Here is a 14885-nt window from a genome sequence, read left to right as displayed (position 1 = left end):
GCCTAGGTTTATGATTTAGCAAAATGTGAAATCCCATAAAATAGGTGTCTTAAGAGTAGATATCAAGACTACGGTGCTATTCAGGAATGAAAGTCTAATTAGAAAAAAAATTCTAAATCTAGTAAAAGCAAACTTGAAACGCTTGGTGATGCCCAATCAAAATTTGTCAAATTTTAAGTCTAACAGAGCTAGTGTTAGAAGTGCTATGTCAGTAAAGATTTGTTGTTTATTTTTTCTCCCATCGAACCCTGGTTTTACATTTTTAAAGTTGCCCTGATCACCATTTATGGCACTTTGACTGGTTCTGATATCTTATTTTATGCTCAAATATCGTAAAAATACCTTGGCATGGCTCTTTAGTCTTCATGTCAATTGCTATCTTTCTCCATACCTGATTTGACTAACAGCCGGCTTGTTCAAGAGTCTAGTCATACTCAAGACTAGACACCATGGAGTGACCTCCCATAGGTGGGTCAAAATATTTCTTTAAAAAGTAAACTAAAACAATAGTTGAAACATAAGCTAAATGAGAGTAGAATACCTTCAATTTATTCTACTAGGACAGTGATGGCGAAGCTTTTTCCCATTGCGTGCCAAAAGCACAGGGGGGGGTCATGCACCTATAATGCTACGCATGCGACACTCCACCCCTGCATGCACGCATGCACGTGCGACCCCTACTCTCCCCCCCCCCCGTGCTTTTGGCACGCAATGGACCCAATTTCTGCCCTCCTCAGGCTCCAGAGGCTTTCTAGTTGCCTGAGGAGGGTGAAAACAGCCCCCCCCCCAGCTTCCCTGAAGCCTCCGAAGAGCAAAAAACGGCCTTACGGGCAAACCGGAAGTTCGGGAATGGACTTCCGATTTGCCCATAGGGCTGTTTTTCACCCTCCGAAGGCTTCTGGAAGCCTCCTGAAGGCTCCAGAGGGCAAAAAACGGCCCTATGGGGACCCAGATGTGCGTTGGAGCTGACAGGGAAATTCCTCTTGTGCCCTAACAAATGGCTCCGCATGCCGCCTGTGGCACATGTGCCATAGGTTTGCCGTCATGGTACTAGGTCATTTACTGTATGAGAACGAGTCATATCACCCTAAGGCAGGGCTCCATAATGTCCAGAGCAGAACACCCACATCTCAAAGTCTTAGCAACACTCACTATCTCCCTGTTCAGCTGCCCACGCAGACCAAGCCGCCACCCGGCTGCGGACATCCACCTGTGTAACAGTCCCTGGGGGGACAGGAGCTGGGGCTCTGGGAGGTGGAGGAATGGCACTCTCTGATCTGGAAATCATCCTAGATAGGAAACAAAATAATGATATAACATTGAAACAACAAGAAAACAAGATCTCCTCTTTCAGATGTTGGTTAAGAGCTGTGGTGATGCAGTGGCTAGAATGCAGTACTGCAGGCTACTTCTGCTGGCTACAGTTCAATTCTCACCGGCTCAAGGTTGACTCAGCTTTTCATCCTTCCGAGGTCAGTAAACTGAGGACTCAGAGGTTGGGGGCAATAGGCTGACTCTGTAAACCGCTTAGAGAGGCCTGTAAAGCACTGTGAAGCGATATATAAGTCTAAATGCTGTTGCTATTGTTATTGGCCAATTTGTATTGCCATGACTGTCTGCCAGAAGCGGCATATAGCAACAGAGATCAATTGTCAGTATGTCCATCTGTCTGTCTGTTCATCCACCCACCTTTTGGTGAAGCTGAGTTTTAGCAATAGCACTTACTGCTCCATAGCATTTTACAGCACACTCTGGGTGGTTTACAATGTCAGCTTATTGCCCCACCCCCCCAAAAAATCTGGGTCTTCATTTTACCAAATTCTGTAGGATGGAAGGCTGAGACAACCTTGAGCCCCGCCAGGATCAAACTCCAGGCTGTGGACAGAGTTTGCCAGCAATACTGCACTTTAATCACTGCACCATTAGAGTTTTATATCCTTCCATTGCAGAACTGCCTTCTATTTAGAACAAAATAGCGTAAAAAAACAGAAGCTGCTTAATTGGATTTGACTAGGTGGCCATTCTTTGTGACCACATAAACAAACTTTCTTTGACATTAACACAACCAGTACAAGGAAAATAAAGAAAAATGTTTACCTTTCTCTTGACTATTTTAAATATTGAAATTTTCCTTCCCTCTTATGCTAGAGCAGGGGTGTTAAACTCACAGCCTGTGGGCTGGATGTGTCATGCTGGAGAGCCAAGGTGGCGCAGTGGTTAAATGCAGCACTGCAGGCTACTTCAGCTGACTGCAATTCGGCAGTTCAGCTGTTCAAATCTCACTGGCTCAGGGTTGACTCAGCCTTCCATCCTTCCGAGGTGGGTAAAGTGAGGACCCGGATTGTTGTTGGGGGCAATATGCTGACTCTGTAAACCGCTTAGAGAGGGCTGAAAGCCCTATGAAGCGGTATATAAGTCTAACTGCTATTGCTATTGCTATGCTCTGACCACGCCCAGGCCCAGTTTAGTGAAGGGGAAAAAGTCACGATACGTCATGTAACGACATGACAACGTGGGTTTGACACCCCTGTGCTAGAGGTATTAGTTACTGAAGTTCAGATTTCAATAACAGATGAGAAAGGCAGAGGCAATGTTTCAACAATGGGATTTCAGTTTACGCTTGTTGGTTTTAAAGAGCTCGTGGCCAAAACAGAGAAAGTGTCCACACAGCGTTTCAAAAGGCCCACGGAAGGACAATTCTGAAATTGTGCTGGTTTACTAAGCCAAGCAGAAACTGCACCAAAATGTTCGAATGCATTCTTAAGCATGACAAGAACTGTTGTTTCAAGGCATTTATGCAGATAACCATTTTTGCCTCTGCAATAACACAAGCTGTGTAGAGCTGGAAACAATGCATTTTAGAAAAAGGTAAACGTTCCCCTCGCATGTATATACTAGTCGTTCCTGACTCTAGGGGACAGTATTCATCTCTGTTTCAAAGCCGAAGAGCCAGCGCTGTCCGAAGATGTTTCCGTGGTCATGTGGCCGGCATGATTAAACGCTGAAGACGCATGGAACGCTGTTACCTTCCCACCAAAGGTGGTTTCTATTTTTCTACTTGCATTTTTACATGCTTTCCAACTGCTAGGTTGGCAGAACCTGGGACAAGTAATGGGAACTCACTCTGTTACGCGGTGCTAGGGATTCGAACCGCCGAACTACCGACCTTTCTGATGGACACATTCAGCATCTTAGCCACTGAGCCACCATGCCCCTATGCATTTTACAACTACCTTATTTCACTGGATTGCATAGGGGGGGGGGGGGTTGTTTAGTTTTACTTTGGCAGAAAAAGAGAGGGAGAGGCATAGAATAATTTTATAAACCTCTGGGTTCTCCCCAAGTGTGTTTCTTAATTAGTTACTTTTGGATCTGCTAGAATATAAGAAGAACCATCACAAGTCAGACCAAAAAGAAATCTGTTCGTTTTCAGCATTCTGTTTGTACTGTGACCAGCCCAGGCACCGGTAGGAAAGTGTAATGCAATGCCTGAGGACAATATATTCTTTTATTGAAGTGGTTAGCAAGAAATATGAAAGAGCTGCAGCTTCTGTTATTGGAGGTTTAACATACAGCAGGATTGTACGAACCTCTGAAGAGATGCCAGGTTTTGATGAAACTTTGGACTAAATGCTGTTCAAAGCTCCTTCAGCACTGGCTGAACGGCTCTCTCCTGCTGAGTTGCTTCAGCAAATGCTCAGCGGCTTCAGTGTGCCCAGCTGTGTGGCGTTGGCACACATTGCTACGTGCCGTCCCAAAGCTTATGTGCTGCTTTGGAAGCACTTCAGCCAATGAACTGGGAAGAGCGCTGAAGCCAGCTGCCTGCTCCCACACCACAGATCTGAAATAATTCGAGGCCACTTGATTTCCTTTGTGGAGAGAAGTGGGCTGATCTCTTTGCTTCATCAGAGTGAATCGTGTTCCCTTCACAGCCCCAATCACTTCATCAAAGTGAATCTATGTCACTTTCCACAGCCCAAAATATATTGCCTGCATGACCAGCTTTCTTAATGTACCCCTTGCCGGAAAGCGCTAGGAAAGATTTGCAAGGCAAGGCTTTGGTTTTACCTGAGTGTTTCAAGTCGCTGCTTTGCTTTCCCTCCTTTGCTATCGCCGATTGCGCTTTCGATGTCATCGTGGATAAAGTTGGCCTGAGCAGAAGCAGAAGCAATTAATTTGATGCACTGCTGAACGCTTGAGCAAGCAGTCAATTGAACGCACTGAGGCTTTAGAGGCAGAGTGGCCACCATATCTTATACCCGCAAATTCTGTAATGTTCGCTTTCCGCTTGTACTCTCTTCATCCATCCAGAAACAGTGGCCAATCAACTTCATTAGGTGACTAGCTGGATAAATCGACACTTATAGCTTGAAAACTAATGAGTAGTTACAATTGGCCTCTCCTCTCTCTCCCTGAGGCTTGCCCCACAGAAGTCTCTCCTCTCCTATCCCCCTTCTCTCCCTCAGGCTGGCCCCATTGATCCTTTCCTATGTCTAAACTCCCAGCCCGCAGGCCAGATGAGTCACGGGGTGGCCATGCCCATACCCAAGTGGCAGTTGGAACAGAATTCGTTTCAGGTGGGGAGGAGGAGTAGAACGTCTAACTCCTTGGCATCAGAGCGTGTTAATAATAATCTAAGAAATACTAATGATCTGATGTCATTTTGAAAAATCCTTTCTTAGCAAGCACCTGGAAGCCAAGAGGAACATACATGCCAAATTTCAAGTATGTAGGCTTTACGCATCTGGAGATTTTATGATGATGCATGAGTGGTATTTCACATATATAGATAGATAGATTTGGGATTTTAAATAACATGAGATGCAGCAAAGACCTTTCCTTTCATATTTTAGACACTTACGTGATGGCCACCCTAAGTATTTTTTTCTGTCCATGTTGAGTTAATACTATATTATATTAATAATATATTATATTATTTTTTTTTAATTATTTTTATTTTTTATTACACAGACAACAATGGGAAAGGGAGAGGATGGAATAAAAAAAAAGGGGGGGGGAACCCATCTTCACATACAATATGTATTTTAATCACAGGTGCATCCCTACTAAGTTTATACATCCCGTATCTCTCTATTGTATATTTAATAAGCACCACAATAAGCTAGGGTTTAAAAAACAAAAAACAACAAAATAAAACAAGGGAGAGAGGGGAAAAAAAGGTAGGGGGAGGGGGGGAGGCCAAAAAGGACAAAAAAAAAGTCCAAGAAGGAAAGGGGGGGGGGGAAAGAAAAAAAAACCCATCATCACATGCAGCATGTCGTTTGATTACGGTTGTTTTAACATCTACATCTTCAAATAATGTTTAGCATCTCAGATATTTCCTCTAATGTAACTATAGGTCTCATTTTCCTTCTACAATATATATTCAGTTAACATTAGCATTATTTTCCCCCAGAGAATATACTTCTATTCATTGTTAATCTTGCATTTCATACCTTCAAACAGAGATCTTATTCCTTCATTGTTCAACAAGGCATCGCTGCCTATATATACCAGTTTTCATTTGTTCCCCTATTGGAATTGCCTTATCAGCAGCGAAATATCATTATAATAAGTTCTTAACCTTATACATTATATCACCAGACCTTATATTAGTACTTCCTTATATCATTGTTGAATTATTTCACATCATAATTATATCATCATTTACTTTTTCCAATTAAGGCATAAGTGTATCATTTTTCATTTCCAAAATTTTGTTTTTTTTCCCCTTAGCCATTGATAAAACAAGTCCCATATCTTATAAAATTGTTCATCCTCTTGCTCTCTAATTTCAAATGTCAATTTACTCATTTCGGCACAGTCCATTATTTTTCGAATGATTTCTTCCTCTTTTGGTATTGTTTCATTTTTCCAGTTTTTTGCAAATACAATTCTGGCTGCTGTTAACACATTTACAATCAAATATTTTAAGTCTTTGTTGTAGGTTTCTGGTAAAATTCCCAATAAAAAGACCTCTGGTTTAAAGTCTATTTGTTTGTGTATCATTTTCTCCAACCACATGTGGATTTTAGTCCAGTATCTTTTGGCTTCAGTGCAAGTCCACCACATGTGGTAGTATGAGCCAGGTATCTGGTGACATTTCCAACACTTTTCTGATTTATTCTTAAACATTCTTGCGATTCTGGTCGGGGGTAGATGCCACCTGTAAAACATCTTATACAAGTTTTCTCTATATGCAGTAGACATTGTCATTTTATAATTTTGAGACCACAATTTCTGCCAATTCTCTAAATCAATCCCATACTTAAAATTTTTCCCCCAAGCAATCATAGTTTCTTTAACTTGTTCTTCATGCAATTTAAACTCCAATAAATATCCATATAGTTTTTAAATTACTTTTTCATCGGTACCTGTTAGAATTTTGTCTAGCTCAGTCATTTTATTATAGAGACCTTTAGTTTTTCTATCTTCATTATATCTAGATTGTATCTGTACATATGAATACCAGTTCATTTCCATCCCTTCTTGCTTCAACTCTTGACTAGATTTGAGCTCACCCTCTGTATTCAATAATTCTATATATCTAACTGTTTGTTCCTTTTTATGTATTATCGGATATGAGAATGCTTCAATTGTTGATGTCCAGACTGGAATTTTTAAATAATGTAATTTTTTAATCTTTTCCCAATTTAACAACAACGCCTCCCTTATATAATGTCTTCTAAAATAACCATGTGGTTTAGTTCCCTTATACCATAAGAGAGCATGCCATCCCAACAGCAAATCGTGACCTTCTACGTTCAATAATCTAGAGTTTTTTAATGATATCCACTCCTTAATCCACATCAGGTTTGCTGCCTGATAGTATAGCTCCCAATCGGGTAAACCAAAACCTCCTCTTGATCTAACATCTTGTAGTAATTTAAGCTTTATTCTAGCTTTTTTCCCTTGCCAAATAAATTTCAAAACTATTTTATTTAAGTCTAGAAAAAAATCCTTACCCAGTCTAATTGGGATTGTCTGAAACAGATATAGAATTATAGGTAGAATGTTCATTTTAATTGTGGAAATTCTTCCCATCATTGATAAATGCAAGTTTTCCCATTTCTCCAAATCGATTGCTATTTGTCGTTTTAATCTGGTATAATTATCCTCTTTAAGAGTGCTACATCTAGGTGATAAATGTATCCCCAAATATTTAATCTTACTTGTGTTTTGAATCTGCAACATTTCTGACAACTGATCCTTTTGTGTAGCTGGGATATTCTTTGTCATGATCTTTGTTTTATCTTTGTTTATTTTCAAGCCTGCTACTTCTCCATATTCCTCTATTCTTTCTAAGAATTTGGGTGCGGTTTCTAATGGATCTTCAAGAATGAAAACTAAGTCGTCTGCGAACGCTTGCAGTTTATACTCTTCTCTCTTAATTTTCATTCCTCTTATTTCTTCTTCTTCTCTGATCTTTCTATTTAAGACCTCTAGTGTTAGGACAAAGAGTAGCGGTGATAGTGGGCAGCCTTGTCTTGTACCTCTCTTTATTTCAATCGGTTCTGTTAGTTCTCCATTTACCATTATCTTTGCTGCTTGTTTCTGGTATATCGTTCGTATACTTTGAGTGAATTTCTTGCCAAAGTTCATCTGCTCCAGTTGCAAAAACATAAACTGCCAATTCACATTATCAAAGGCCTTCTGCGCATCGAGGAACATCAGTGCCAATTGTTTTTCTGGGTGGGCCTCATAGTATTCCAAGGTATTCAAAATTATTCTCATATTGTCTTTGATTTGTCTTTTAGGTAAAAAGCCATTTTGATCTGAATGGATGAAGCCATTTAAGTATTTTTTAAGTCTCTCAGCTAGTATAGATGCAAATAGCTTGTAGTCTGAGTTTAATAAAGAAATTGGTCTATAATTCTTGATTTGTGTTAAATCAGTCTCTTCCTTGGGTAGTAATGTGATATACGCTTCTGACCATGACTTCGGCATTTGGTTCTCAGTCATCACTTCATTCATGACTTGTAGAAGTGGGAGGGTCAATATTTCTTCAAATGTTCTGTAGAATTCCACGGGTAGGCCATCTGGTCCTGGGGCTTTCCCATTGTTTTGTTTTTTAAGAGCCTCTGTTAGTTCCATCATTGTTATTTTTCTTTCTAACATTGTTCTAGTTTCATCTGGTACCTGGGGGAGGTTAGCATCTTGTAAATACTTTTTGACTCGTCCCTCCTCCACCTTCTCTTGTTCATAGAGTTTAACGTAGTAGTCATGTATAATATTTTTTTTTTGGTATTTCCATATTGAATTTCTCCTTGCTTATCTCTTAGTTGAGGTATTTTCTTTGTTTCTCTCTCTTTTTTCATCTTATATGCTAACCACCTGCCTGGTTTGTTCGCATTTTCAAAATAATTCTGTTTGGCACCTCTAATTTTTTGTGCCAGTTCTTCCTTTTCTAATAGGTCCATTTTGTGTTTAATTATGTCCATTTTTATTTTAACATCTTTTTTTTGTGGTGCTCTCTGTAGGTCTCTTTCAAGTATTTTATAGTCATTGTCTAAAGCTTTATGCATTTGTCTTTTTTTTGAGTTTCTCTTCCTTGTGTAATCTATTGTCAAACCTCTGATAACAGCCTTCATTGTGTCCCAGAGATTCTGCAACGACGTATCTTCTTTCCTATTTTCTTTAAAAAAAAGGACTAGATCTTTTTCCATTTTTTGTACAAACTCTTTTTCTTTCAATATGGTGTTATTTAGTGTTCATCTAGATCTTGCCCTTTGGCCTTTCCATTTAATTAAAATTGGATTGTGGTCCGCCCAGGTACTTGCTTCAATCTCAATTTCTTTTATGTTGGAGCTCAACTCCGCTGAAACCCATATCATATCTATTCTAGAGAATGAAGAATGTCTATTTGAGTAGAAAGTATATTGTTCTTTTTTAGCATTTCTTTCTCTCCATATATCTTTTAAATTTAGTTCATCTGTCATCCTAAAAAAAGATTTCGGCAGAGGCTTCCTATTTAACTTTTTTGTTTTATGTGTTTTATAGTCCATATTTTGATTCACAATGCCATTAAAGTCTCCCATCATACAAATATCAACATAGTCTAGTTCCAAAACTTTTTTGTGTAGTTTTTTGTAGAATTCATCTTGTTTTTCATTGGGGGCGTAGATTCCAATTAGGAGTGTCTTTTTGGTATCCATAATTTCCACCATCAAAATTCTTCCCTCTTCCTCTGCGTATACTACTTTTGTTGGGATGTTGCCTTTAATATAGAAGACCACTCCTCTTTTCTTACAATTTGCCAATGATGAAAACATTTTCCCAAGCTTTGGTTGAGTTAGTAAATGTTCATATTTCTTTTGAATATGTACTTCTTGCAGACAGATTATGTCAAGTTGTAATTTCTCTAATTTATGGAATACTTTCTTCCTTTTAGTTACCGAATTGAGTCCATTAATGTTAATTGTAATCATTTTTCTTTCTTCCATGTTTATGCTTTATATACAGGGTTTATCGCTCTAGTGGATCTAGGTTCTCGTTTTTCTTTGCGGCTCCCATTCCCTGTCTTCCCTTCTTTCTCACTTCCACCTACTGCTCCTTCTATTTTTTCGGTCGCGGTTACAGGTGGTTCCAGTATTTGTATCACTGCATCGTCTTTCCCAGCTTTCTCCGCCGTTTCTCTAAAGTATTCTTCGTAGAAAGCTTCTGCCTTCTCAGTTGTATCTATCCTGTGTCTTTGTCCTTTTATTATAATATTATTATATTATATAGAAGACACACCTTTTTCCCTCAAAAAAAGAGGGTGAAAATCTGGGTGCATCTATACAATGAATACAGCATTTTTGGCCTCCCGAAACAACGCATCTTTGCAAAAATAGCCGTGCATAGCTTTTAGGAGGCTTCCAGAATGCTCCTGGGGGCTGGGGAGGGCAAAAATGAGCAAAAAACGGGCCATCCTCCCCCCCAGTCCCCCAGTCCCCAGGAGCACTCTACAAGCTTCCTAAAGGCTATGCTTGCCCTGTTTTTGACAAAAAATGGACCCGTTTTCATGAAAAATGGGCCGTTTTGGGGAGGTCTGCAGAGTGCAACAATTTTTTAAAAAATTTGCCTCTTCAAAATCTTAGTGCATTTTATACTCTGGTGCATCTTATACTCTGAAAAATATGGTAGTTATAGTGGAATTATGTGGCTTGTAAACAGAATGTAGCAATTGAGCACCCAGCATGCAGCAAGGTGTGATTCCAATACAGAGGAACGTAGTCAAATGATGAAACAGATGTCAGTCTAAAATTTTGGGGATCAAATCAGGGCAAACAGTAAGAAGCTAAATGGAGACATGTTCCCTGTTAAGGCAAATGTCTATGCTAGCTAATTGGAAGAAATGTGCTAGAAGTCTTAAAATATGGAGATGCAAGGAAGCCTTACTGAAGCTAACCCACAGCTACCTGCCCCATAATTTTGTGTCATACAGTGTCCATATTAATGCATTCAACAAACAGGAGCATGACTTATCTTCTCCCACCATGGTTGTTTAGGAACTGGTGTTTAAAACAAGCTGCCCATGTTTCCAGAGGAAACACAACATTCAGCTATAAAAAATAGCAATCTTGAATCTCTAGGTTCTCTGTGAATTCATCCTGGCTTCCTATGAGGTTGCTTTGCTATTTTAAATCAGGAAGAGATGCATTCCGAATACAGGAAGTCCTTAATTTATGAACGCAGTTGAGCCCAGAATAATGTCATAAGTCATAGCAGTTTAAGTCGAGGCATCACGTGTCTCGGCCTGATTTTTTTGGGGGGGGCACTTTGCAGTAATCATTCAGTGAATGCCACGATCATTAAGCAAGCACCACGGTTCTTAATAAAATCCATTTTATCCAATAGGCTTTTTTGGGGGGTCAGGAACTGCAAATAAATGCCAGAAATTGTCAAAAAAAAAACCTTCAAAAACCATAATCATATGAACATGGGCCCACGGGTGTCAAAGTGAGGTGATTGACAAGCACCCAACGTTTGACTCCGTGGCCATGGGGGTGCACGTGTGCATGCAGCCATGAGTTCAAAATCGATTCAGATTTTTTTGGGGGGGGGGGAGGAGTGTCAGTCGTAACTTTGAATGATCGCTAAGAGACTTGTTGAGGACTAGCTGCATGTTCTGCTGCCACATGATCAGCAATCTAATATGTAGAAGAGGTCCTTCTCCTGCCTGGCTCCCCTGAAGGACATACACTGGTACTTCTAGATCAGAGGTGTCAAACTCGATTATATTGAGGGTCGCATCAGGGTTGGGTTTGACCTTGGGGGCGTGGTGTGGCCAGGATGGGTGTGGCCAGCTTGATGTCACTCATGTTGGGGACACCTATAGCAGCCTGAATGACTCCTGAGCCACATTTTCACTGGCAGAGGGTTGCAGGAGGCTGCCACAGCTGGAAACAGAGATCAGGAGCCCATTTTCATTGGTAGAGGCACTCACTGTTTACAGACTGGCCCTGCAGGCCAGATCTAAGCACCCTGCGGGCCTTGAGTTTGACACCCTTGCTCTAGACTTATGACCAGGGGTGGACTTCAAAAATTTTAGCAAGGGATTCTCTGGGTAGATGTGGCAAGAAAACATCCTGCTGTTGTTTCTAGCCTAATCTTTGTTGCCCTGCTTACAGAAACTGCCTCTCCGGTTAACCCTTATTACATTGTAACAGCTTAGGTGAAGAGCCCATCGATGAGAGTGACGGTGAGTTGGCCACACCCACTCAATCACATGACCACCGAGCTACGCCTACCCAGCTAGTCATTAGGGCAGAGAACCAGTTGTTAAATTATTTAAATCCCACCACTGCCCAGGACATTGAAACGGTCATAAATATTAGTCAGTTGCCAAGGGCTGAATTTTGATCAGGTGATCATGGGAAGGCTGCAATGGTCATAAATGTGAAAAATGGCCATAAGTCCCTTTTTTCAGTGCTGTTATAAGTTTGAGCGGTCACGAAATGAACAGTTTTAAGTGGAGGACTACCTGTATTTTATTGGAGACTCTGTTAGGCAAACCAACAGCTATGGTCTTCAATAAAAGGTTATCACCCAAACAAAATAAACCCTCCTTGCTAATCCTATTATTTAACATGGAATTATGCATTTTAGTTTGGGTAACGGGGCACATACGTTTGGGATAAATTACAAATTGTGTTTTGGGAAAGAGAACTCTATGAGCCTGTTGCCAAGCATTTGAATTTTGATCTTATGACTCAGGGGAGGCTTCCATGGTCTACACAGTTCTATATATATTTATATATATTGTTTTTTGGCTTAATTAATTTTGTTCCTGTTTTGCAGCCATTTGTACCAATTGTTCCAAATTTCATAATATTCCGACTTTTCTTTATCTTTTAATTTCAGTGTTAATTTGTCCATCTCTGCACAATCCAAAGTTATTTTTATCACTAATTCATCCGAGGGAGTATTATTTTGTTTCCAGCATTGGGCAAACGCTATTCTAGCTGTAGTTAGCAGATGTGTTAATATGTACTTAATTTTCTTTGTATATTTCCCTTTGATTATTCCCAGTAAACAGATTTTGGGTTTGTATTTTATCTGTTCTCCTGTAATTTCTTGCACCCATTTCCAAATTTTTGTCCAATATTTTTGTGTTTCCAGGCAGGTCCACCATATGTGATAATAGGTCCCTTGTACTTTTTTACACTTCCAGCAGGTCGGCTTCATGTTTGGGTACATTTTAGCCAATCTTGTTGGTGATAAATGCCAATGATAAAACATTTTGTATATATTTTCTTTAAGTGCTGCTGATCGTGTTAGTTTATAATTTGGTTGCTCCTCTTTTTTAGATACTCTTTTCACCCACTATGAAATCCTTTGGGGAGTGAAGCCTCACCACAGATTTATATAAAAGCACTTAGAGGTGTTGTTTTTAATTAACTTTCTAATGATTCACTGCATAGAATTTGCCTTGTTTACAGTTGTGGCATGCTAGGTTGATCCTTTTGCCAAGATTTCCATCCAGAGTCCCTGATCCTTTTCTGATCAGTCGCATTACTGTGATTCATTATCTTTTATTTCGATATCAAAATGGACTTCTGGGAAAAGTAATTGCTGACCCAAGCTTTTAAGGAATTCCTCCACACTGGTTTGGCAGGGGTCCACTTTGCTTCTAAAGATCTGCTTATTTAATATTTGTGCTTCTTTATACAGAGCTCAATTATACTCCAAAATGCCACTAATTGCTCCAATTCATTTATACACTAAGTATCACAGGGGGATTATTATGGCGAGAAATCCATAATATTTATGGATACTGGTTGGCAGGAAGTCAAATACTGTTCAGGGTTATTGGCGATAAGCAACAACGCAGGCATTTGTATCTCCAAATAAATGCAGAATAACTATCCTTTTTTAAAAAAAATAAGAATCTGAATATTAAGTCTCTTTAGGAGCTGAAATTATTACATCGCCAACTAGGTCTTTAGCATCTCAGCAAGCAAGTCATGTTCTAAAAGCCAAATCTATATATCATTATGTTCTGTCTGGAAAAGAAATCACTGAAACAGGCCTTTGATTCCAGCATCTTTTATCGATTCCCTACTGTTGTTTAATCAGCCTTTTATTTATGTGTCAATGAGTGAGCCATCCTAAGCAGTCTCAGGATAGCTTTTCTCAAAACGTTCCTGAAGTGTCACACAGCAAGCTGATTTAAGGTACGCTAATGCTATGAAAATCACATGACTTATACAAGAATATTCATAAATGCTGCTATCAGTTTCCTGCAAATGCAATTACTGTGAAGGGTTGATGGTGATAATATAATATAGTGTAGTGTAGTGTAGTGTAGTGTAGTGAAAAGGAATGGGGTGGGATGGGATAGAATAGAATAGAGAACCGGGATGGCGAATTAATGGCATGTGTGCCATCGCCCCAGGTCAGATCTCCGTGGCGTTTCTTTCGCGAGCTTCCATTTCCCTGCAAACGATGAAACAGAAGCTCATGAAAGAAAAAGATCTTATGTCTTGCCATGCCAGGTGGTCTTCAGATCTCTGCTGTGCATGCATGCGTTTGCATGCGCATATACCTTTCAGTTTGGGCATGTGTGCGCACAGTTTGGGCACTTGGTGTCTAAAAGATTTGCTATCACTGATGTAGAATGACAGAGTTGGAAGGGACCTTTAGAGGTCTTCTAGTCCAACCCCCTGCTTAGGCAGGAAAGCCTATACCATTTCAGACAAATGGCTATCCATCTTCTTCTTTAAAACTTTCAGTTGGTTTGTTTGCATTTATTTATTTCAAACTTATCTGCCACCCATCTTGTGGTTCGGGTGACTCTGAGCAGTTTCCGTCAGGATAAATGACATGTAACGACGATTGTAAATGTAAAAGTGAATTAAAATTACAAAAACTACAAGCTAAAAAAAAAGCAGGGGTTTGGAGGAGAGAGATGGGTTGTCTCCTCAATTAGTGCGTCCTCTATTAGTGTATCAATCACCTCCAGACGGCACCTTTCAGGACCCCATGCCCCCTGGCATGTGAACTGAAGAAGCTTCTGGGATGAGAAGCTAAATGTTTTCAAAGGAAAAACAAAACAAAACAAGAAAGCCCAGTTGCCCTGTGGAAAAAGCACCTTTGGGACAACCATGACCTGGATGATTGAGAACCTCCATAAATAGGTTTAAAAGACTTTCTTGAAGGCTAAAAGACACGGGGCAGATGAGACCTTCTGTAGTCAGATATTCTACAGCAGCCCACAGGTCATGGCCCACATCCAGGCCATGGCCAATTTGGAAGTGGGCCACGCAAGTGGGGGGTCAGAACACATGCAGGCAGCTTGACTCACAAAGGTGATAGGCCGTTACACATGTGCACACACTCACATCGGACTGTTGCTTGCATGGGCCAATTTCCCGGTTCCACCACAAAACCGCGCTCGACTA

General features: G+C 40.2%; 1 protein-coding gene across 1 annotated transcript in view; it reads right to left on the bottom strand.

The window, feature by feature from the left end:
- EPS8 (epidermal growth factor receptor pathway substrate 8) overlaps positions 1 to 14885 on the bottom strand; it is a 182974-nt gene that overhangs the window by 56241 nt on the left and 111848 nt on the right. The window contains 2 exon segments of the mRNA XM_032220802.1: positions 1153 to 1289; positions 4069 to 4151. Coding sequence (XP_032076693.1) covers positions 1153 to 1289; positions 4069 to 4151 — 220 coding nt within the window.

This window comes from Thamnophis elegans, chromosome 7, assembly GCF_009769535.1.
Source record: "Thamnophis elegans isolate rThaEle1 chromosome 7, rThaEle1.pri, whole genome shotgun sequence".
In the NCBI taxonomy this organism is placed as follows: domain Eukaryota; kingdom Metazoa; phylum Chordata; class Lepidosauria; order Squamata; family Colubridae; genus Thamnophis; species Thamnophis elegans.
The sequence above is the reverse complement of the archived record's forward strand: the minus strand, read 5'-3'. Positions and strand labels throughout refer to the sequence as shown.